The sequence below is a fragment of the Labrus bergylta genome, chromosome 7, assembly GCF_963930695.1.
Source record: "Labrus bergylta chromosome 7, fLabBer1.1, whole genome shotgun sequence".
NCBI classification, from domain to species: Eukaryota; Metazoa; Chordata; class Actinopteri; order Labriformes; family Labridae; genus Labrus; species Labrus bergylta.
The window spans coordinates 21,438,417-21,463,086 of NC_089201.1; the positions used below are offsets into that span (position 1 = coordinate 21,438,417).

Below are 24,670 nucleotides of genomic sequence, written 5' to 3' on the forward strand. Positions count from 1 at the left end.
GCCTAGAGAATGCACTTTTATGTTGAAGTGCAGCCAATAAAGTGACTTATCAGACTGAAATGTTTTCCTCAATATGATGTGATCTACAATAGTAAACTAATGTTGGGGCATGGAGGTTGAAAATAAATTGATTGGTTTATGAATTGGTTGGGTTAAAATAAAATCAGTCAGCAACTATTTCAACAATTAGGGACATTTATTTGTAAAATGCCAAACATGCTAGTACAGGTTTGTCACTTGTTAGGATAGGCTTCTTTTCTCTGTAGTCTATGACTGCCAACTGGATAACTCTGGATTTTGTCATTAAAAATGCAATATGAAGATCGTGATTATAATGTTTAGACAAAATAAGTTATCAAGTAACTAATTACTTGTAGTCCCAGAACAGCCAAGTAACTCGTGCAACAATTTGTAAGAAAATTCAGTGTGAAAAGTTTAAAAAAAAAATCTATTTGTACGTCTGGAAGTGTGTAAATACTCCAGCAGTTCTAAATTATATTCAGCTGTTAAAATATTCCTGACTGATAATGTATCCCGGTTTGGTTGCCTTGTGATTTAATAGAGCGACACATAGATGTACTTCACAGCTAAGCATCATTATGCAAAAGAATGTGGCTGCCTCTCTGTTGCATCATTTCACTGAGCAGCCTACATAAAGTTTTTTTTTTACCAGCATCACTTCAGCAGAGCAACCATCCTGCTGACCTCTGAGCCCAAACCCTGACCTCTCTTTGAAATGCAAGAGAGATCTGAAAGGCCTGGCTTGTCGATCAATGGTTGTTGGGGGGGGGGGGGCAGAGAGAGAGGTGGGGGCTAGTAACATCTGTTTGGCGTTTATCCTACCTTATTGTGTAGCTTAGTCCTCTATCAGGCCTACAGCTGGGATCCTGGGAGCGTACTGAGCCTAGTGTCCAGGGCACTCACACCGTGACTGGGAACGGGGCTGGGACACGTTCTCAGTCCTTGATGGTGCATGGCCGGCTATTTGCAACACCTACGGCTTTAGCAGAGGAAACGACAATAAAAATCAAACCCAGGCTGTCTTTTGTTTCCTGCCTCCTCCTTTCCTTTATGAGCCAGACACTGCCTTAGACATCCCTACCAAAAATAATAAAACTGCTCTGAGATCACCTGGGAAACTTTGTTCAGGAAAACACAAAGCAACCCAACCAGGAAGTACCTTTAAGTGCCACTTCCATTAATGCAAAGACCACATACTGTAAACTTCACTCTGCCTGTCAACAACAAATCAACAGCACAACTAGAATGTGTAGGTGTTTCATTTCCTGTCGTTTACAGCCGACATGCTATCGAAACCAAGAGTCCACTTTTTAATGGCTAATAGTAGGCTATTTCTTTATGTATTGTGGAAAAACTTCAATAAGTCTCGATTTAATTCCCCAAATAGGTTATTTCCCAATCCATACCTTTGGCTTTCTTTAGGAGGTGAACCTTGTCGAGCACAGCGAATACTTTGGGATATGTCTCCATCTGCAGGGCAGTTGCCGTCACTGCATGTATTTAAAAAAAAAAGTTTTATTTTTTTTTTATTTTTAGTATACTGTTTATGTGCAGTCTAGTTGTAGTAGGAGATAGTAGTTCAGCATTTAGTTAACTTAAACTACTCCAGGGACCAACTAAGTGTTCATTGCAGCTTCGCTTGGTCTCCTCTCTAAAATAAATGCTTTTCTGTAAATCTTAAACACACATTATGACACACAGCTAGTGAGCACACACGAACAAACAAACCCGTCTTGAATTGGCGGATAACCAGCTGTTTTTGTTTTCTTGTTTCCCCTCCCCACTGCTAAGTTTCTTTCTTTTCTTTAACGCTCGCCTTTAAGACGTAGTCACGTGACCTAGTCGGTACTACGTCACACCCGGAAGTGAAGCGGCTGTCATTCTAATGTTTTCATGTTCTTGTCTTCAATGCCAATGGATGGTGTTTTTACGATTATTGCGCCTGCTAAACGATGAATCATCTCAATTCTGGACTATGTGAAAAAGAGCAATGCAAGACGATTGAAGTAGCTGCATGGATTCGTAGATGAATGTTGTTTATTGATGTAGCATCAGTCGAGAATATTTCTTTCTTGTTATGGTTGGTCCTGCATGCGTGGAGAAAACATATCTTCATAAGCTTCACTGATGATTTTGCTGAAGACAGGCACATGTGGACCAATTCACCTCCTGGACTGAGCTATAACACACATCATGACTATGATGGCCTTCGGGGCAAAAGCAGTCCTCTTCAGCCTGAGGTGCACTATCCAAAGAGCTGGCTTCTTTAACAGAACCAGACTCCTCCAGAGCTCCAAGACATTGTTACAGAAACGAGGGCAGATTTTAACCCAGGTACCAAGGGTTGCATTCCTGTGCTTGGGAGCAGTCAGTGCATCATCCTGTGCAGCAAGATGCCAAGAAGCAACTCTTCCACCTCAAAGAGTGGAGAGAAAGTCTGTGGCTAGAGTCCAAGTGCACAAGTTAATTTTCTTCCTCCGCCTCAGCCTCCGTGCATTGGTGCTGCTCCTAAAATTTGGCCCTCTCCTTCTCCTTTCCCCCTTGGCTCTGGTGTCCGCTCGCTGGGCCTCACACTGGCTGGACGCTCTCCTGTGGGTGACTGAAACATCCGGTCCTACCTTCATCAAGCTGGGACAGTGGGCCAGCACCAGGCGGGACATCTTCTCCCGGGAGTTTTGCGAACGCTTCTCCAGGCTCCACGTGAAGGTGCGCCCTCACCCCTGGTCCCACACCAAGCAGTGTCTCCGCAGGGCTTTTGGAGAGGACTGGAGGAGGGCTTTAGTGTTTGAGAGCAAAGAGCCAGTGGGTTCGGGGTGCGTGGCCCAGGTGTACAGAGGCTGGGCGAACGCGCACCAAGTGGAGGACCCTGCCTTCCAGTCGCTGGTTGAGCAGATGGATAAGGAAGACTTGCTAGAAGCGTGGGAGATCCCCGGGCTGGGAGGAGTGGTGAGGTCTCTGAGGCAGCTTTTGAGCTGCGGTAAGGAGGAGGAAGGCCATGAAGAACGAGGTCATCCAGAGGGTTGGCATGAAGAGAGAATGGCAGTGAAGGAGCATCTGATACCTGTGGCTATCAAGGTGTGTGAAAAGCACATAATAGTCTCACTAATTGGTGGATCGAGTGTTCTTTTTCACGCCTTTCATTAGGTGTTTATAAACTGTTTCCGATGTTTTGCAGGTGGTGCATCCCGGTGTCAGAAGGCAGGTGGAAATTGACCTACTGCTGATGAAAACAGGCAGTTGGCTTCTGCACTGCCTGCCTGGACTCAAGTGGCTCAGTTTGTGTGAGATAGTTGAGGAATTCGAGAAGCTCATGACCAAACAGGTAGGACCATTCAGTTCTCCACGTTTAAAATGTCATTAGTTTGATCACACTTTTTCGACTTATTAATCCCTTTTCATCAGTTGAATGGGGGCCACATTTTTTTTTTTGGACTGAAGCGTTGGACTATACTGTAGTATATTTTATCAAATAAATTAAAAAAAAGCACTTGAGCGTTTAGAAGGCTTCAATAGTCGGATTATTTCAGTGATCTAACTGGACTTTTAATTACAGATTGATCTGCGTTTTGAGGCCACAAACATGGAGCGTTTTCAGGAGAATTTCCGTGACGTGAAATATGTCAAATTCCCAACTCCGTTACGACCCTTTGTCACCAGGACCATTTTAGTGGAAACTTTTGAAGTGAGTAGAGGGATCACAATGACTGAACGATTAAGGAATTATTGGTTTTTTTTTCAAACCTACTTTACAAAATTCCAGTGGCTTCTTCTGCAAAATGAAATCAAAAAGATTGGATACGTCAGAAATGTAGCCCCATTTGTTTCGTTTCTGTTGATGTGTTTTTTTCTGTTCAGGAGAGTGAGCCCATATCCAACTACCTGGGCTCTGAGGTTCCTCAGGAGGTGAAGCAGAGGATAGCCAGGATGGGCGTAGACACCATGCTGAAGATGGTAAGATACGTCACCTGTAATAAAAATCTTTGCTTTCAACTCTTTCATGTGTGTTCTGATGTACTAAAAGACATTATACTTGTTGGTCTTAATATATTTAGGCGTCAGATTGTATCCTTACTTCATCCTTTCTGTTGTGACCTTGTCTCCATCATTATGTCTTGTCTTCAAGGTTTTTATTGACAACTTTGTCCACGCTGATCTCCATCCTGGGAACATTCTTGTCCAGTGTTTGGGGCCTCTTCCCGGTTCCAGCGACAGTTCTGGTACATCAGCAGAGACCCATGGTAAGACGACCCTGACTGACTTGTGGGACACGGTGGTGGTGAGCGTCAGGCCCGAGCCATATCCTCTCCAGCTGGTTCTGCTGGACGCTGGTATCATAGCCCAGCTCAGTGACCATGATCTTGCCAACTTCAGATCGGTCTTCACTGCTGTGGTGCTACGACAGGTAATGAAGGAGGTGCAAACAGGTGTTTATCTGATGACAAAGAAAGCATCCAGCTGGGAATCACTGCTGCTGCGGTTTTGTTTTGTTTGCTCAGGGTGAACGAGTGGCAGAGTTGATCCTGAATCATGCTCGAGCTAATGATTGTCAAGACGTGCCACAGTTTAAGAAGGAGATGGCCCTGCTGGTGGATCATGCCCTTAGCAACTCCCTCTCTCTGGGAAAGGTACCAACTGAGAATTTTGCTGTGTCATTTATTTGTGTCTGGTTGGTATCTTTTAGGATGGTGACCATACTTTCATGTCTTTCGTGTTGCTAGAGTTTGCTGAAATGGACATTAATTAGGGAACTGATTTTTTTTTTTCTGTGATTATTATTGCAACAATTTACAATACATTTCCAACAATCCATCTGCAGGAGGTATCTGACCATTGGAAGTTGTCATTAACTTTGATGATGTCATTTTATGTCTGGATTTTTCCTGCCTTTTTAGATCCAAGTGGGTGACTTGCTCTCTAGAGTCTTTGGTCTACTCATCAAACACAAGGTAGAACATCTGGAGGTTACATTTCTTTTGTGCATTATTATCTTTTGTGTTGTTGAGGGGATCTAGCTTATGTAGCTGATGGACCACACTTTTTTTTTTAAATTTAAGTATTTTAAATGCCATTCTTGAGTTCTTTGTCTCGGCTTTATGTTTGAAAACAGTTTTCATTTTGTAAGTAAAACCAGCATGAACATCACCATTAAATGTGTTGTACTGTGAGACTGATATCGGAACTCACTGTACCTAATTTTACTACAATTTTCAGGGTTCAAAAAGGATTCCCCCAGTATGTATGCTAGTTTATACATAAGGATACAATCTTGGTGGTGAAAGCAGCTGAAATAATCATGATCTAACAACTAATTTAGCTTTTAACCTCACAAACAGGGCTTGTTAACCCCACAGCAGACAGTGAACTTGGACAATAAAAATGATCTCTGTACAGTATGTCTATAACTTACCTATGTTGTTACTAATTGTTTTCCTAGGTGAAGCTGGAGAGTAATTTTGCATCTATCGTGTTTGCCATCATGGTGCTGGAGGGTCTGGGCAGGTCACTCGATCCCAACTTGGACATCCTGGATTTGGCCAAACCCCTGCTGCTAAAGAACTGTGCATCACTGCTCTGACACACACACACACATATACAGCTAAAGCACAGCTAATCACACACAATACTGTAAGGCATCTATTACCACGTAGTATAGCTGAAGTATACATACACCTGTCAGGCATTCATCTTAGTGACAAGAAAAGGAGTTCACATTGTTGACTTTACCAGATCTCAGCTACATAGATGATCAGTGGGATCTACTGACACATGTTAGATCTTTGGTTGCCCCACCTGGAAATAAAAAGATCTGTTGCGAAGACTTCTTGAAGACAGATAACACAAAACACCTTCAGGGGTTGTTTTTTTTGGAGTCCCCGCTGCAAGAGGTCAGAGTTGTATTATAAGATCTCTACAAGTGTACAACTGAAGATGTGGTTTCAAGATCCCTGTCCTATCACTTCATTTTAACAGCGTAGAAGACGTAAATACCTCAGTGAGTTTTACATTTTTGCCGATTCCACTTTTATCATTTGTGGCGTTGAATTGTAATTTCTTCTTGTACGTTGTGGCAGAAACATTTGACATACAGATATAAACTTGAAGAGAGAGTGTGCATGCTTTACATGAGGCACCACTTGTTTATCGAGTTCTAATGGAGTCAGACACATTGGCAGACACACAGATGGCATCAGAGAGCATTTGTTGTGATTTAAGATCTAAAAGAGAATACAGCCAAAATCCCTAGTGGATTCTCAAAAGCATATTTACTTTTAATATTGATCTCAGGGTGTGTTTTATCACTCCTTTATTTGCATTATAGATAACGTTGTCTAATGGACCAGACTTGCTTTAGTGTGTGAGACACAATGTACTTTATGTAACATTGACAGCCTTTAGCTAATGATACTCACGACTGACCTGTGTATTTTCATTCTCGTTACACTTTTATGATTTTGACATTTCAATAAAGAAAAAATGGATCTACCATAACTAATCTTTATCTTTCCTTTGTTGGGCCTTTGTCTAAATTTGTATTTCATCATGATCAGGTTTACTGATGCAACTTTCAAAGCAGAAAACTCACTACATCAAGGGCACAGGATCCATTAATTTACAATTTTATTAAATCTGTCAATGAAAAACACAGACAAGAGACGCAATTCTGTCAATGTCATCAGGAAGAACAGTCAGCATGGCTGAAAGAGTGAGATCAGGAGGTTTTGGTGCAAAAAAAAAACTCATCACATACCCTTTATTGCAAAACTGTTGATTTCTTTTAATCACCATCTAGAGCCCAGACAGAGCAGCACTGTTCAAGTAAGGAGGGAGGGAGAGGTGACAACTGTGTAAAAAAACCTTTCAATAATATTAATTAATAATAATAATGACAAAAGAAATAAAAACATCTCTAATAGACAAACACAATCACCTCAGTATAAGACAAGTTTCTGTCACGGTCACAACAACCAGAGAAAAGTTGTTTTCTTTTTTTCCTTTTTTTTTAAATGAATTAAATAGTTTTTAAAAATATCTCACCATTTACTTATATTCATCTTTTTTCATTTATTGCGAAAAATAGGCAACTGGACTAATTGTGATGATGCGCTTTTCTTTGTGTGTGTGTGTGTGTGTGTGTGTGTGTGTGTGTGTGTGTGTGTGTGTGTGTGTGTGTGTGTGTGTGTGTGTGTGTGTGTGTGTGTGTGTGCGTGTCTGAGTGAGACAGAAATAGAGAAGTGGAGAGATCCAGTGGAGCATTGGCACTGAGAGCAGCAGCAGTGTGTGGTAATGCAGTACTCTCATTTGCCATCAGGTGGCACAGTTCAGTCTGAACATTCCTCAAGGGCCGGAGCTATGGCGGCTGTATCAAGAGGAAGTCAAGTTATGCTGACAGCAGCCTCTGATTTTTGGAATGATGCTTGTGTGTTGAAACGTTGTCCACTTATCTGCGTTGCCAGATCTCAGTTCTATGTACAAAGATTTCAAATCCCTGAAGGACATCTACAAAGACAAGTGCAACCTCCGTGCGACCATCCCCCTTCTGGAGACGCTCAGGGATCAAAAGGTTCCTCTATAGGGGAAACATGAGGGAATAGTACCAAACAGATCAGGTAAACGTGACACAGCAGGACTCAACAGAATTGCTCTTAGGAATAAAAGTCAGGAATTATGGACCAAGATTTAGGAATGTCAAAAGTTGAAGAAGAAGGGGTTGTAACTTCCTCACACGGGGCACCAAAATAACCTAATGCAATTCTTTCTAACACAAGGTCCAAGAGGGGAAAAAACAAGAAAGAAACCAGCTTAATGCACTAATAAAATGATGCATCCATCTTCCATTTGTTATATCCGCTCATGCTGATCCATCAGTCCCTCCATGCATTTAAAAAAAGTCTTAAGAGACCAAACAGTCCTCCTCTGTGTTTAACTGATTGTATTCTAGTTTTTGTTTTTCTGCTCATCCCACACTGTCAGAGTGGCAACTGTCAATGTGGTGCCCCCTGGAGGACTGGCTGACCTCCAGTTCTCTGCGGTGGCCCCCTGGTAGGAGCATGCGGTTTATTTTGGAAGGAAGGTAAAGGGGGGACCAAAATGGGAAAAGGGTTTTGATTTGTTGAAGAAATAAGGGTGTAAACTTTTAGTCCCATGTGGGTGCTTCTTCCATAGCAGAGTGAGGGGGAAGAAGGGGTACCTGGGCTGGAAATAGAGAGGAGAAGTCTCTGTAGGCAGATCTTGAGCACAGGCACATGTGCTCATTCTCTCTGCCAAAAACAAACACTCTTGTCTGTCTATAAGGCCCTGGCTATGTAAAGGTCATGGCAGATGGAGCTCTAGGCTCTTACTTTTCTTTCCCTTCAATGAAAAGATCAGCAGCTGTTAGTGGCCCATGACTGGATCCAAACAGGTTGAAAATGTGAATCACGTTGAAGGGAAAACATATGAGGGGGTTGGCTGACATCTTGACAACAGAAGAGAAGAAGAAAAGTCATCTCTCTTAGCATCCATCTATAAATTATCTTATTCTTTTTGGGAGATGTTTCGGAAGACACAGCTACCATGTCATGTTATCTCCATAAGCTTGTATTAACATTCCTTTTGGGAAAAATGTGGGGCTTTTGTTGGATTTAAGCCTACTAAGATAAGCATTGATGGATGTGTTGGACAGGGTAGAAAGGTTAAGTTTGTCTTTTATCTTCTCTCTATGCTGTTGTTCCTGGAGCTGCCACCAGGGGATGATGTTTGGGCTAACTGTTGGTGGGACATGGGGGAGGAGGAGGGCTTATGATCAGAGTTTGTGGCTACGAGTTAATCCAGGGGTGGTTGAGGCATTCGCCGGCAGAGGCCCTCTTCTCAGGCACCATCTCCAACATGGGCAGAAGGAAGTGGGTGAAGTGGCCGGCGTCTTCGTGCGCCCAGCCGTACTTTTCCACCAACACGTCAAACAGGGACCACGGCTTAAGCTTGGTGATGTGCCGCAGCTCACCTGCAGGGGGACGACAGGGAGACAAGTAAATTAAAGTACAAAAAAGTAAAGGGAACAGAGTGTGGCAAAACTGAAAGAGTTGGGTCCACCAAAAAACATGATTTTATTTCTGGGACATGACAGTAGATATTCTGTATCCTACTTTTTTAAAGAAATTCCAAGAAATTACCATTTATCATGGGTCCGACTCTCAAATATTCTGTGCTGTAGCCTGATATAGGGTTATTTTGTTGTGCTTTTTTATTAGCCAAAAATAGTCAGAAGAAGTCAGAAAAGAACAAGAGACAGATAGTTATATTGTTTTCTGGTTTTCTCTTGGAATTTGTTAAAATAAGAACAATATAGATAACAGCCTTAGTATTATACTCTCATGATATCTAGCCTTGACAATATTTTTGACCTGACTTGTCTTAAATTTTCACTCATTAAGACATTATAGGTTCTTGCATCAACCTGAACAAATTTAATTCAGGCTGCACACAATGAAATCGGCAACGTCTTTTTTTCAGAAATGGGGTCATCCTTGTTACTCAGAATACAGAATACTACACAAAACACACACTGCGCAGTGTTCACACACAGAGACTATTTCTTTTGTAGATAACAGTTTCATAAAAGAATCATAATGAAGTGTGCAGATGGTCCAGAATAGAGGTGGTAGACGCCACAAAGTTTTGTTTAAACTTTGGCGTGATATCAAATAATACCAAGGCCAGAATTACAGATGGAGAGTATTACATTACTACATGTATTAATAATGTAGTAAGTACTGTTTTAATTAGCTATTAACTACATTTTGATCACCTAGGTGCTAAATATTAGGCTTTCCTGTAGACTTTTCTTTGTAATAAATTTATTCATATTTATCACAAAAAAATGCACCTTTTAACTGTAAAAAGAACAAAAGCCTACATAAAACAGAGGCCCTTTTCTTGAATATAAAGATTAAAGCTTGTTTCAATACTACAGCCAAGATGTGGTATTATTGGCAGCCGTTTATCTAGAGTAACAGGGACATCATTTAAAAAAAAAGATGTTGCTATGCTGCTGCTTTTCCACGTTTAGAACACACACACAAAAATGCAAATCAAATATCCAAATGTTCTGTTCCAAAAACTGTGTGCATGGCTGGATTCCACCAGAGAGGAGCAAGTTATTCTTAGAGGGTCATTCAGGTGGAGTGACCTTTTAATAAGATGTCTTTGACCATATTTAAATAACAGCCATTTTCCTCTGATGTCACGCTGAGCGTTGGCAGTTGAAATGTTGTTATGCAAAACTTATAAACAGTGGGAATCTGACAAATTGTCATCATATCACTACTCCCCGATTGGTTAGAAACTGAATGGACAATGGATAGAAAAACAGTGGGCCATATTCTAATTGAAAACAAAATATTGGATAATAAGCTAACGTGACTGTTAACAGTGATAGAAGTTAGACTCTGAAAGGTGTGAACTCCTAGCTAACAGTTTTGTGCTACCTAACAATAATGTTGACGAGCTAACAAAACTGTCAGTTCGGACTAGGCTCAACGTTAATGATGGCATATGGTGATTAGCAGCTCAGCCTTCTGCAGATTAGCTCCCCCTCAAAGACTGAAATCGAACGCATTAGTGAAATGCTGTCACACTACTGTGAGTAAAAAGCTGTGGAGTTTTTGACCAAAACCAACAAGAACAGACATCAGGAGAGAAAGACAGGAAGAAAGAGGTGATTTAATGGAAACGGCCGAGCAGAGGAAGGTGTTCATTATTTAGGAGAGGAAGAAAATGATTTGCTGGGGGCACAAGACTGACAGAGAAGAAAAAAGTATGAGAGAATGATTAATGATAGTCCAGCACAGAACATGGTTGTAACAAGATGGGAGAAAGGAACCCCCTTCTTTTAAAGACTTAACAGCTGTTTCTTTAGCATTAGGTCTTGCAATAAAATGCTGTTTTTAACAATCGTTTGAAGTTAAATTTAAAACTGTTTGGATTCTAATTAGTGTATCCTCTTTTCCCCTGGATGTTTCAGGGAAAATCAGAACAAGGCTACAAGGTAACGAGGCCGCTAGATTGCAACGCGCGGCCGAAGGCAGCACGGCAGACAGGAGGAGCCCAGAGAGACGGAGCGAGAAAGTCGGAGCAGATTAACAGAGCGCCAAGAGATAAAAGGGAGAACATTGAGACATCAAGTGCAGGCTCAGACCTCGGATAGAGACAACATCAAAGGCAGAATATTCAGGTCTCATGACACATTATGAAGAATATATGAGCAGAAAAGGGAGGGAGACCAGGAGGAAGAAAAAGGGAGAACAAATGTGAGAGTGCAGGGGTTATCAGCTGTACCAATCACAGATCCATACACTTACCAGGCTCACAAAGAGCAGAGGCAGTGAGGTGCATGACACACTTAAGACCTGAGACTTGCTGTTCTGTGTTCAGGATGAACTACAACTCATCTTTCCTTTGCTTTTTCCAGCGTTATCAGAGACTATTATTGATTGCACTTTGATCCATTTAAATTGACAGTTTTCTCCCCAAAGCTTGAATTTTACAAAGAGCCTAAAACCCGACTATGATTTGTTTTGTCAACAATAAGTGGGTTTGCCAAAGTCTCTCCTAACAGAATGCATTCATATTTCTTCATTTGACTCTAGACTATTCTGAAGTATTGCTGATCGAACGACCCTTCTGCTCACTGTATGTCAGACGATTAAGACAATCACAGCAAAGTATTTGGATGTTTATAGAGTAGGGACGTGCAATAACAGAACAGAATATCATATGCAGCATATTTATCAGATACTATGGTTGTAACAATTCATTAATATCCATGGGTATAACTTTAAATTCTTGTTAATGAAGTCCTCTTTTAAATCTCCTTTTCTTTTCTGTTGGCTTTGTTGCACTTTTGTACTGGGTTTTTATTGATATATGGGTTTTTCTTGCTGTATTGGGTCTTATTTCTCTGTTTATCTGCTTTAATTTATTTGTGTTTGACTTTATTATTTTGCCTTGTTTTGACTGTAAAGTATTTTATAACTTGTTTTTGTAAAGTGATATACAAACATAATTGTTATTATGATCATTTTAATTAATATCACTTCACTGATCAACAATTCAGCATAATTACAAATACATACAAAGTGAAGACGTCGATCTACGTCGTCATCTTTAAGATATGTTGAGCGACCTACTGTTCAAGGATTTGAGTTCCCTTACAAAATTGTCAAATATTATTGTAGATGTTTGCTTTTTCATGAACGGATAGAAAACAAAAACAGTTTAAAGGACCAATGATATTTTCCCATATTAATCACAGGCCCCTGAACGAGGTACTTTTTAGTATAAAAACCTTTATTAACTCTAATACATTTATTCACTTAGTTTCCGTGAGTTAGTTCATATAATTTGGAATAAATGCATCTATACAATGATTGTTGAGCTGTATTTAATTGTAATTTGACCATGAAATTGTGATTAATGTGTTTGGTTACTTTACGTAAGGCCAGACTTCTTTAATACAAGATCTTTAGGGAGACAAACAAAATCTTAGCCTTTTATTGACATGACTTATTTCAAAAACTCTTTTATTTAATTTTCTTATATTTGTGTATGTTTACATGTTATCATTTTTTGTACATGTTTTTAAATGGACTACATTTAGATTATTGTGGCAGTACCACAAACTTTACCACACACAAGACTCCATTATGCACACCACCGCCATACGTACACCTACAAGGCCAGCTCGGCACTTGTCCTTGTCCTTTACCTTTCTTGGAGAAAAACTCTCTGCTGTACTTCCCGGCTGCGAACACTTTGCGTGGGACCTTCCCAAGGAGCTCCATGATCAGAGCGATGTGGTCTGCCCACCACCACATACATCACAAAGGGAACAGGCATTACAGCATGCACACACACGTCAACACCTTTGGCTGTATGGGACTGACACACACTGCTGATCAAGTGAACTCCATGGACACACTCGCAGATGGATGTCTACTGGAACTCCTTGAAGTTCTGCAGCTTTTACTTGACTGTTTGCATGTTTTTAGTCATTATTTAACTTGTAAGTCCAATCAAAATGAAAATGTTTAACAAATATGCCATCCTGATTGTCTGCTAGTGTCCACTCTAGCCCACCATATACATCAGTGTGTCCCATTCCCTCCAGCTCTCTGTCCATCGCTACCTCTTCTGTTGAAGAACTCCCGGGAATATTTTCCGGAGAGTGCAAAGTGCCTCGGAATACAGCCCAGCAGCTCAATGATGTGAGCTATGTGGTCTATGGAGGAGAGAGGGGGAGGGAGGGGAGGAGGAGAAAGGGAAGGAAAAAGGATAACCGAAAGAACAAGGGAGGCAAGGGAAGAGAAAATGTAAAGACAAGAAAGAAGAGAAGGAGATAATAGACAAAAAAAAATGTTGGATTTTAGGTAAGAAAGGGGAAGTGATGGGTTGAAAAAATCACAGAGAGGGGAGGGAGGAGTAAAAAGAGAGGAAAGGGAAGGAAGGAAAAAAGAGACAGTCACAGAGAGTAAAGGAGAAAAACCTGTTAGTGAGCTGTGCCTCCACAGCAGTGGTGATGAAATGAAAATGATCAGCTTTAGAATTAAAGTGACATGCATTCAGACTTCAGTGAACTAGAACACTAAACTTTATTTTAAATTTGGCCTCAGTGCTGGGAGTTCACGGGTGTCTCGAAGTTTAATTATCAAGATGTCATGATACATCTGACAGTGGCTTATTATCTGTGCAACACATGCAAGATGAGGTTAACTGTCTGTGGGTCACACAGGCAGTGAGAAAAATACCACAGTGAGTTGGTAGGATCAAAGATCAGAGGATGTAAGAAATGCTGATGAGGATGCATTGTTTGAAACAGGTTTTATTTTGTATGATATAAAGTCAGGGGATGAGTAGGGTTGATGACTGGAGTTCACATGCAAATATAGGGAATGCAGTGCTTTAGTAATTCATGGAGGCCATAAGCAGACATGCATCCATACGTTTAATGACTCAGTTTTATTTGATAAGGAGTTATTTCTGTGATTAAAGATTCATTTCAGGTGTTTCCTCGAGAGCTCGACATATTCTGCTAGTTTAAGTTCATTTCTATGTTTGTTTTGTGCTTTTGCAACTCTGAGATACAACATAAATAAGCTGAGATCTCAAGGACATTTACATATCATGGTAGAGCAGATTAAATTAAATATATGGATGCATGTCTGCGAGGGGTTTACATAGCAATAGGAGGACTGTATAAGTGATCAAATACTCAAACATTACTACTGATTAAAGTTGCCCTAAAGTTACTGTTTTAAAGGTCAGATTGTAGGAAAAATGTGATGTCAATCTAGTATTCTATACCAAGTCCAGATGTTGAGCACATGCAGGTGAAGGTGAGGATGAGTGGAGGCATAGCAGCAGAGCTAAAGGACAGGATTCACAGTCGACAGTGGACAGGGGGATTCTGGGGTGAGGGTTGGCTATCATTTGAGTGAAGTGCACTTTTTTTTCCCATCAGTTTAAAACAGTACTCGTAAAAATCTAACTGTATTTTGTCCATTGTTCAGAAGCATTTTGGAGAAAATATTCAAAACAACAACACATCCATACTTAGGATACTAACTGTGAGGTACTCTGTTTTTTATACAATCAATCGTATACAATCAGATACTAGTGCCTAAAAGAAAACAGCAAAATTACCATTATAACATAAATAACTTTTTTGTGTTTCTTATTGGGTAGTAGAGTATTATAAGCACAAGACTCCTTAAATCAATTTAATTCTGTGCAATCTGATGAAAGGATACAGGATTTTATGTTAGTAATTCTACTACTAATACTTCTAAGATACTCAATATAACATTTTACTTCATCAGGAAAATCTTTCATATACTGACAAGTGACTTGAAAAAGCTGTCTTACTTTGAAATCTGCAGAGATATATTAATTTATCTGTCTTTTTTATGCATTGATTTATAGCTAACTAATAAAAGACTGTTGTTTGTTTTCTACTAAAAAAGAAGGTTCACTCAGAGAACAAATGACAGTTTAAGTTTAGAGATTTAAGTATTTCAGTGATTGTGGGAGAAGAATTGTATCTATTTTTTGGCAGGTATAAGATAATCATGACATTTCCATCCTGTTCCAATCTCTGTGAAATCAGAATTAAATGTCAGTGTTTGAAGTAAATGCTATTCGAACCACATTTTTATGTTGTGTGGAAAACAAAGAGATCTTGATCAACAGTAAAGGGATCAAGATCAAAATACGTATCAGCCACGATGCATCTGAACAATGGAGACATTTGATAAAACACATTGAGTTTGAATTGCAAACACACATTTTCATATGAAACTAGACCAACCTAACACTTCTTAATACATTTAAAACACAGATTTTTTCTTCATTACCTTTCTTCAATACTTTTTCATCTTTGAGTCAAACACTTCAGTAAACCGTACCTCAAGCTAACTCTCATAGGATAAAATATTCAGCTGTGAAACTCTAGTGGAATACTTTGAAGTGACACATTTTCTACTTCTTTATTTTTGGAAATTAACAGTCTTGAGTGTGCGTCAGATTTAGATACTCACCCTCATCACGAGAGTAGTCTTCTCCAGAGTGAGGCTCAAACAAGTAATCTCCAGTCGCCAGTTCAAAGGCCTACAAGAGATCAAACAGAGTTTTGTACGTGAGTCTATACTGTCTGTGTATAAATAAAAGAAAGAACTGTTTATATGTGCTGTATATGTGCATGTGTTCTGCTCACCATGCAGGCAGTGCTCCAGATGTCTGCAGGAGTGCTGTAACCAGCTCCTATCAGGACTTCAATGGAACGATACTGTCTCGTCTGGATGTCCTCGGTAAAGTGCTTGTGCTGTTTAGGAGAGGAGAGGAGAGGAGAGGAGAGGAGAGGAGAGGAGAGGAGAGGAGAGGAGAGGAGAGGAGAGGATGGACATTAGTCTAACTGTAACATAAGTTCACATTACAAAAGATGTGCAGTATTTGAAAATGCCAATAAACCATCCTCTACACGTGTTTTCCTGTCTTTTTATTTACAATGATATCACTCTTTCAAAACGTACCCTTGTGCAAAATATTTTTGAGAATTACTCACTATATTTGTGGGAAGAAACATTTTAAACCAATTTAAATCCAGTGGTATATCCAAAATCACTCACTTCATGGGTTTTCCATTTTGAATAACTTTCCAAATAATTAGTGAGAAGGATTTTTATAGTATATTTATAAAGTGGAGTCACAGTATCACATACAGTATTGGTAAAAGAGCACAATTTATGTTTACTAACCCAACTATATAAAAACCACTGAAAGATGACGAGATTATTAACGGCTTGAAGAAAATAAGCCTTATGTGTCCACATTAGTATGTATATTTCCCAAATATGATTATTTTTTTCATGTAAAAAGAGATCTTGGAACATGTGTGTTTACCAAATGTTTTAGACAGAATATTAAACCAGTTTTACCACTGTGTATAAAGGCTGAATTTAAGTTATACAGTGTTTCCTGCAGCAGCTTAACAACAAGCGCCCTCTGCCGTATCTACAGTTGTAGAAAAAAACGTATTTAAATCCTCCTGCGTCTCGTGTGAGATCCAACAGCAGCTCCGGATGCTGTCGGACCGTGTCTGTGTCATACAGGTATCAGCTGGTGGTAACAGTTGACAACAAACAGCCTGCTGTAGTCTGGAGCTGCAAACTTAGACAGACAAACTCCTTTACTCTCCTCTGTGTTCAGTTACTGGATGTAACTCCGGTTCTATGAGTATGTGCACAGCCCTCTAACAGGCTATAATATTGGTTTGGTAACAAATACTGTGTATTGAAATTATGCAATTTTTCATATTACGGTCTGTTGTACTCAGATTTATTAAAACACTTTCAAATAAAAAGGGAGTTCAGATTGATCTAATTACTTGTATTATTTTGAGTATGAATTTTGTGTACATGTTATTTGTGTACATAAACATTGTATGCTTAGTTGTTTTTTGTTGTCTTTTTATTTTGCTACCACCTTCATGAATATGTGTAGAACTGCGTCTTACCACCCAACAGGCATTTCCAAGATCAGCGATTTTGACTCGAATAGATTCAGCGTTTCGTGGGTCGAGTGGGTTGATCAAGAGGTCTGCAGCTCTGGCCCGGACTGCACAGACAGAGTGGAAACACAAGAAGGGTTTACACACTTCGATGTACCACTACACATTATTACAGAACGAGGAATCTTCAGATGGGATCCAAATAATATGAACTCAGCACTAACTTTCTCCCGATGAATTATTCAGAGTGTTGCATAACTGAATAACAGATTAACGGGATGCTGTTTAAAACTGTTGTTGTGCTTTGGAGATGTGACCCTTAAAGGTGACCCTGGAGCCACTAGGTAGGAGTCCAAGTAATTGATGATAATAATAATAATACTGTGGGCGGATGAGCAACAGTGATAGTGAGTCATTAATAATTCCCACAGGAGATCTCTGGATTATCTTATTTTATATTAAAGACAACAGAGATGTTAAATCATGTTGTGCTGACGAGTTACCTCGACCAATCGTATCATCATCTTTCCTTTCCCTTCCATATCCAAGTAAAATTCTAATTTTTATGTCGATCAAAATGTCCTCTTTTTATAGATCTTGGCAAGAAGGAAGCGCATATCAGGCTGAATTCAATCATTTGTTAATTTCTTTTTAAATTAAATTAAACTAAAATTTTATTTAACAAATACCATCACACAATCTGGACATTCAAACTATTCATTTGAATGCAGGGAAAATTACAGAAACTTCCAATAATTGGAAAAGTCTGTCAAAATACACCAACATCTTTAATAGTCACGATAATAGAATAATAGAATAATAGAATAGAATAGAATAGAATTACTTTATTGATCCCAAACTGGGAAATTGTGGTTACATCCTGCATCAAAAATACAATAAGGCAGCAAACAATTTGTTGGGTTATACCCTCTGCATATGAATAATTGTAAGTTCTTTGATGAGTTTCAATATATTGTGCAAATAAATAAATTTACCATAACTGACCATAACTGAATTCTTACCTTTGGGTGTGTCCCCCGTGCTTGAGGACGACACAGTGCGACTGCGGTCAGCGGTCGGGCTGTTGGTCAACAGCCCTGCTCCAATGTCCGCCATTCCAAGAGAAATGGGGTTTCCTGGCAAAGGATCCAGGGGCAGGTCGGGGAAGATGGGCATTATGGCCCGGTGGCGATCACTGGAGCCGTTGGTCAGCCCCATCTCACTCACCTCACCGTTGTGCATCTCATAACCAGAGCTGAGAGAGTTGTCCCTGTCCGTGTAGCTGAGCTCAGACTCCACCAGGGGGCAGAGGAGAGGCTCAGGGGTTGGGGAAGGAGTAGGAGGAATGCCAGGGTTTGGTTTTAGTCCCTCAGATCCCAACAAAACGTGACCGTTGGTTTTGACCGAATTGCTTTTGACCGAATTGCTTTTGTTGTTGTCAGGTTTGATGGGGGAGGTGCTCAATGTGATGAGGTCTGCCGTTGTATCGTCATCTTCCTCGTCGTCGTCGTCCTCCTCCTCCTCTTCCTCTTCCTCCTCATCCTCCCCTTCCTTCTCCTTTGACTCCTCTTCTACCTCTGCCTTCTCCTCTGTTTGGCCTTCACTCTTTGGCTCCTCTTTCTCCTTCTCCTCTTTTTCAGTCTCTTTCTTCTTCTTCTCCTCCTCCTCCTCCTCCTCCTCCTCTTCTTCCTCCTCCTCCTCCTCCTCATCATCTTCTTCCTCCTCTTCCTCCTCCTCCTCCTGCTCTTCTTTCTCCTCTGCTACCTCTTTCTCAGTCCCATCCTCTACCCCTTTGAATTCCTCCTTCTCCCCCTCCTCGCCTTCTTCTTCTGTCTGCGTATGATCTCCATTACCTTGTTCTGTTTTAGGGGGAATTGGGGTCTCTTGTTCAGCAATAGGAGTGAGCTCCTCTTCTTCTTCCTCCTCCTCATCCTCCTCCTCATCCTCCTCCTCCTCATCCTCATCCTCCTCCTCCTCTTCCACCTCCTCATCGGGGTTGTCTTCAGGGATGTTAGGAGCCTCGCTCTGTTCCTGGGGAGGCGCTGCACCTTATATTGAAAGAAAATGAGAAAAACAGTTAAGAAAGGAAGTAGGTGGGAACGAGATACAAGCACATTCAAGGACAGCGTAGGCAGTGTAGAAAGGCGCATAAAAAAAGTGAATAAAGATTGCAGAGAGAAGAGAGAAAAGGAGAATGATAGAGACAGAAGGTGGAGAGACAGGGGTGGAGGAGGGAGACGGAGAAAGGCAGGGTTCTTTTTGTGTGAATCAGCCCAGCGTCCCATACACTGTGGGACTTGTGTGGGCAGCTGGTTGGAGCGAGTCCACCTCCTATTCATTCAGAGGCAGACTGCACAAACCTGAATACACACATTCACACACTCACTCATTCTGCAGGTCTGATATAGGCTCAGAAAATCACCCTCTAGTTTTCAATGACCGGTGTACAGTAGACGATGACCTAAGATCACCTGGCCTTCACAATGTATTCAACTTAGAGAAAGGAAGCATTGTAAAGGATTGACTATAGATGTAAAGGATCATTTTTATGTTAAAGGACACAAGAGTCAAATATAGGACTTCTAAAATACAATCTTATTAATAATCACCAATTGAAACAAATTGCACAAACCTTAAACGGAACATTTAATTATTTTATTTCTGCGAGGCTATTTTGAAAAGTCAACTGGATTTCGGTGTCATCTCACATTAAAGCACAATAGCAAATAAGTGCAGTGCAGCTGTGTTTTGCAAATCAGACATGAAGGGATGATTCAGAGGTCTGAACCAGGCTGTGACGATGTACAGTACAAAAATCACTGCAGTGAAGCAGCAGTCGAACAGATGTCAGAGATTAAAAAGCCTTGTAAGAGGACTTCCTCCTAAACGGACATTCTCCCAACTATATGGGCCAGAGAGCATTCAATAAAAAATAAAATGACTTGTTTTTGACAAAACTATATTCTATAAACTATATTCCCTGTGACAATAGACATACAGTGGTTATGAAATATGTAAATGCACACTGGAGTGGGAGGAAACACGATATATAAAAAATAATCTAATATGAATATTTAAATATGTTATCTTTACTGAAGTCATTCAGTACATGTAAAAACATTTTGTGCAGTTAAAAAGAGCATACAAATACTGTTACTAGACTTCAAATTCCAGTTCCTGAAATGTTAAATTTTGCAACATCAGCCAGATCAAATGATGAAATGAAGAGTTTAGAATTAAGACATCAACTCAAAAAAACAAGACATTTTTAAATTGGGGTTATAATAGAGCCTTTAATGCCTTTTACTGATTTTGTAATTTAGTTAAATCTCTGTTATGTTAATGAAGAAGTAAGTAAACCTTACTATACAGAAAAACTTTACATCCAAATATGAGGGGACAAGTTTCAGCATTTGTATTTTTTATAAAAAGAGGTCAAGAGCATTGCTACTCATTTATTAAGTATCTTTCTTTTATCTAAAGACTGTATCATCGATACCAACAGGAATTGGAAACGTGGTAAAGGTTTGAGATGCAACAGAGATTCAAAGCTGTATCAAAACCAGCGATGTGACAGTTGTACTGCATGAATATTAAAGATTAAAGAGTTTGTGGCCTACAATATGACTGTGTGGAGCAGATGAACACACATGAGGATGAACATGCAGGGGTGTGAATATTGTACACATTCCTGAAAATGAATAATGTACAGGAGGCAGTAATTTTTTCAAGACACGCAGAAATGTGCCAAAAAAAGACGAGGAAACAGAAACGACCAGATTTGACCAACCGACGTATCAACACACAGAAACCAGAATAATTCCACCAAAATATTTCCCCTCTTTTACAGATTCTTAATTTATCTTCAGATATCTGTCAATAGATATAACGAGGTATTAATACCCAATAACTATTGTTTGTTTACAAGAAAAAGCCACAGGAAAACTTAAAGCATAGACCACCAGGGTGTCCCTAAAAGACATCTACAGTAATAGTATATGTACGTATATGTATCATACTCCATTTTTAATAGTAAGGGTGAGTAGAATCTATTCATGAAATCTGATATCAAAGAGTAACTTTATTCTGCACTTCCCCAAAGTAAACTCCAGGGGTCGAGTTACTCACATGTATGATTTGTCAACCTGATGGGCCTCTCCTTCTCCCCTTCCTCCTCCTCCTCATCGTCCTCCTCCTCCTCATCATCATCATCGCTCTCTCCCAGGGCCATGCTGGGTCCTATCGGCGGCGGTGTCTTCTTGTGGGGCGAAGGCGGGTTGTGTTCATGGTCCCCTTTCTCTCCCCCGTCTTTGGCTCGTTCGTCCTTCTTCTCTGCCTCTCTCTCCAGGGCTTCGATCTCCAGCATACGCCTCTCCAGCAGCTCGGCCTGACGCTTCTGCTTCTTCTTCAGCTTCTTCTTCTTGTTCTTGGAGATCTTTCCCACCTAGGCGGGGGAAAAAAAAAACAGGACGGGAGAGGAGGCGAGAAGGTCACAAGGAGGCAAACACACAAATGAATAGGACGCTTAATGTTGTGTTGCTAATGTGAATGCCGGGTCATAATTATAGTATTGTTTTTGGTTTGATATTTTCAGCTCATCAAAGAAATATAATTTTATTTGTAATATAGAAAAAGTTGAAAATTCCTTAAAGTCTATACAACACTCATCTTATTCTCATAAAAAAGGGGGCACTGTCCTTTATACTACTGCACACATTTCCTCCTAAGTAAGATCAGTTTTGGTAATTTGGGAGACTTTCAGCATTTATTTTTTTATTGTTTATGGTCTAACTGCTGGTTGTAACGTGGAACACTTTAAGAAAAAGGAGATGCCTAATAAGTCCATGTACTAAAAGGCTTTAGCAGCATTTGATTAAACCTCGGGTTGGATTTGAGGCTGTTTGCTCACGCTGCCAGACGACTGTCAATCAAAACATTGCACAGTACTGATGATGCAGAGGAACTGAGGTTTTAAGTTATACAAAGGTAAACATAATAAGTGGGGATGTCTTTATTCAGGGATTATAAAAAAATGTTTTTGCAAAAATGTGTACTTGATACAAAATATTACATATGAAAAAAAAACGTCTTAAACTACAAATAAACCACTACAAAGAAAATGCGGTTACTGGGTTGAAAATAGAGATATTTTTCCTGGCTTATAAAAAGTTGGTGTTTGGGTCAAGGTAATATAGTATATCTTCATCAAATATATTTTAGAAAGGGACTTTCAAAGGAACTAGTTTCTAATTCAAAGATACCGTATCTGGGACATTATGTATTAAAATCTCTTTATTGATAGAGCAATGTTTCCTCAGGATTTTGTTGTTAAAATCATTTTCTAATTTAGAGAAGTGTGAGCTTTAAAGCAGTTTAAAAACCTGCTCATAAAAACATACTTATTTGATAACTGATAATAAAACATCCAATGCATTGAGCACCCTCCCTGCAACTCGAGCTATCATCACTGAACAATATGACATGCTGAATGTTGTGTCTATGTGTGTTTATGTTTGTGTGTGTGTGCACGGCTCTCATTTCATACTCACATCTGTTGTACTCACCGGTTTGAGCTGGGGGGCTGTGCTAACTGACAGACAGAGAGAAAACAACAACAATCAGACACTCTCAAAGTGTCACAGACATCTTTTTTTCGCCAACAAGCTAAGTTCAATCCGTGTCTCCATCATTTGCTCATCTGAAAGAGGGAGGGTTCTGAATCGATCTCTTTATTTATGTGATACTTACAGAATGTCATTTATCATTCAAAAGGTCAGACAACAATATGAAAAAGCTTCCTCCATCAAGATCAAATCTCGCTCTGACATGTTGCTGAAAACGAGGGGAGTTGTTGCACAAAAAAGAAAGTGGAAATCCAAAGACTGGTTGGAGAAAGAGGATAGAAACTCTTTCTATAATGTAGTCAATGAGTAGAATATCAGTTCAAGCCCATCAAACAAGAACTTTGAGTGGCATACGTTGGTCTTTGAAGGTTTCAGGTTAAAAGAACAGACTTTTCCAAAAGAGTAGAGTGTTACTAACCAATAGAAATAAAATAATGAATATAATTATTATTGAACATTGTAAAGAAACATGCCTCATATTAAGAACTGATACATTTCCAAACGTTTCTTTAAACAGAAAATGATCCATCTTTTGTATTTTGAAGAAAAATAGTCTCCAAATATGTGCAGGGACGGAGAGACAGACACACATGTTCAGTTATTTTTGTGTCATTAGCTGAGAGTTTCCAGCAAAATCGATCAGGAGCTACAATGATTCATCAGGAAACATTCTTTTAACCAAAATATAAACGTCATAAAAACACAAACAATCAAGAGCATGTCCTTTTTGTCGCTTCATGTTGCAGAATGAAGCAGGAAATGTTCACTTTTGTTTTTGGATGATAAGCGCTTCTCCTGTTATGTTAATGACATTAAAATGTTTTATTTACTTTGCCTCTTCGATCAAAGTCAGATTTTGTCAACAGTCAGCCCTCCTGTTTTGACAGCTGATGGGTTTGTGCCCGGCTTTAATTGCGTAGAAATGTAAGCAGTATAATTGGTTTCCCCCATGGCTCATAAGCATTTCTTCAGCTGATGCAAGCAATTGACAGCTCATTGTGTGGTTCACCGGGAGGACAGGGTTCATGTCGAGTTTGTCAAGACGGTGATTCTCTTTTTTCAACACCTTCATTTTTTCTTCCAGTGGAGGAACTTGTTGACAGGAGATGAAAAAAAAAGCAAAAAAAAAAAAAAAAAAAAAATGTCTCGTGTGAAGAAAGTGAGGAGGCACAGGAGGCTTCCCTGTGACTCCTTTCATGTACAGAGCAACCCAACCATTCAGAGAGGAAAGAGGAGTGCTTTAGTAGTCATGAGGGTGTATTCATTTGATTTTTAGTTACAAATCAAATTAACAATATGAGCTGTTAAGCTACTAGGGGCTGTGACATTCATCAGGAAAACCTTTTGGCTAGTTTCCTTTCTTGTGCTCTATTAAATGAATGCTAATATGGAAGTAAAGTTTTCAGTAAGGAACAAGTATTGACGTTCCCTGGAATACTAAAATTGGCTTTCAGATTAAGTGATTAAGACCACTCTCGTGGAAATGCTAAATATGAAGCTTCAACCAGCACACTGGAAAAAAAGGGGAAACTGCTGGCCTTGCATAAAAGTAACAAATCTGTCTAACTGTACCTTTCAAGCACAAGAATTAACTTAACTTTAGCCAGACTTGATTATTTCTGCTCATAGGGGTAATCCCTATGTTCCAAGGGTCCCAAGTAAGGTCTAACTGGGACGTCCAGCCCTCTCTGCCTGTATTTGTTGGTTTAACTTCCTGGCTCAGCAGCAAATAGGCAGAGTCATGAAGAACATCAGTTAACTTTGTGTACACCTGAGTTAATCAGGCCTCAGCTCATTTAAGTGGCTTACACTCTTTTCTCTCTCTCCTCTTTCCCTCATGGCTCAACCAGATGTTTTTGGTTTTTTTTGCACTTCCCAACACTACACTCACCCATACATTTCATTCATGACTGATTGATCAGACTCACATAATTATGATTGTTTAAACTTCGGTTTATAAGAAATGAACTTCCTCTAAAACTTGTTT

The 24,670-nt window shown here is 39.8% G+C and overlaps 2 protein-coding genes across 10 annotated transcripts in view; one reads left to right on the forward strand and one right to left on the reverse strand.

Moving 5' to 3' along the window:
• Nucleotides 1–1,858: 1,858 nt before the first annotated feature.
• adck2 (aarF domain containing kinase 2) lies at nt 1,859–6,510 on the forward strand. The gene is made up of 8 exons (XM_020660153.3): nt 1,859–3,096; nt 3,197–3,343; nt 3,575–3,703; nt 3,877–3,972; nt 4,145–4,423; nt 4,518–4,646; nt 4,914–4,967; nt 5,456–6,510. The coding sequence occupies exons 1-8, from the start codon at nt 2,215–2,217 to the stop codon at nt 5,594–5,596; spliced, it is 1,857 nt and encodes a 618-aa protein (XP_020515809.2). The 5' UTR covers nt 1,859–2,214; the 3' UTR covers nt 5,597–6,510.
• A 616-nt stretch (nt 6,511–7,126) lies between these two features.
• Nucleotides 7,127–24,670, reverse strand: part of srpk2 (SRSF protein kinase 2) — a 74,989-nt gene continuing 57,445 nt past the window's right edge. For 4 of the 9 annotated variants that reach the window (XM_065957011.1, XM_065957007.1, XM_065957013.1 and 1 more), the window contains 8 exons: nt 22,609–22,649; nt 21,188–21,503; nt 18,082–19,107; nt 17,066–17,166; nt 15,767–15,874; nt 15,591–15,660; nt 13,184–13,276; nt 7,127–9,001 (listed from right to left, as the gene is read on the reverse strand). In XM_065957011.1, the coding sequence (XP_065813083.1) occupies nt 8,817–9,001; nt 13,184–13,276; nt 15,591–15,660; nt 15,767–15,874; nt 17,066–17,166; nt 18,082–19,107; nt 21,188–21,503; nt 22,609–22,649 (1,940 nt within the window). In that variant the 3' untranslated portion in view covers nt 7,127–8,816. Of the gene's footprint in view, nt 9,002–12,763; nt 12,857–13,183; nt 13,277–15,590; nt 15,661–15,766; nt 15,875–17,065; nt 17,167–18,081; nt 19,108–21,187; nt 21,504–22,608; nt 22,650–24,670 lie in introns of all 9 variants that reach the window. The other 5 variants (XM_065957012.1, XM_065957010.1, XM_065957008.1 and 2 more) reach the window with 3 other exon arrangements.

Excerpts from the sequence above, each read along its gene's own strand:
- adck2 (XM_020660153.3), top strand. The coding sequence starts at position 2,215 with ATGACTATGATGGCCTTCGGGGCAAAAGCAGTCCTCTTCAGCCTGAGG. Across the intron at positions 3,344-3,574 it reads AGAAGCTCATGACCAAACAG|ATTGATCTGCGTTTTGAGGC; the intron begins GTAGGACCATTC and ends TTTTAATTACAG. Across the intron at positions 3,973-4,144 it reads TAGACACCATGCTGAAGATG|GTTTTTATTGACAACTTTGT; the intron begins GTAAGATACGTC and ends CTTGTCTTCAAG.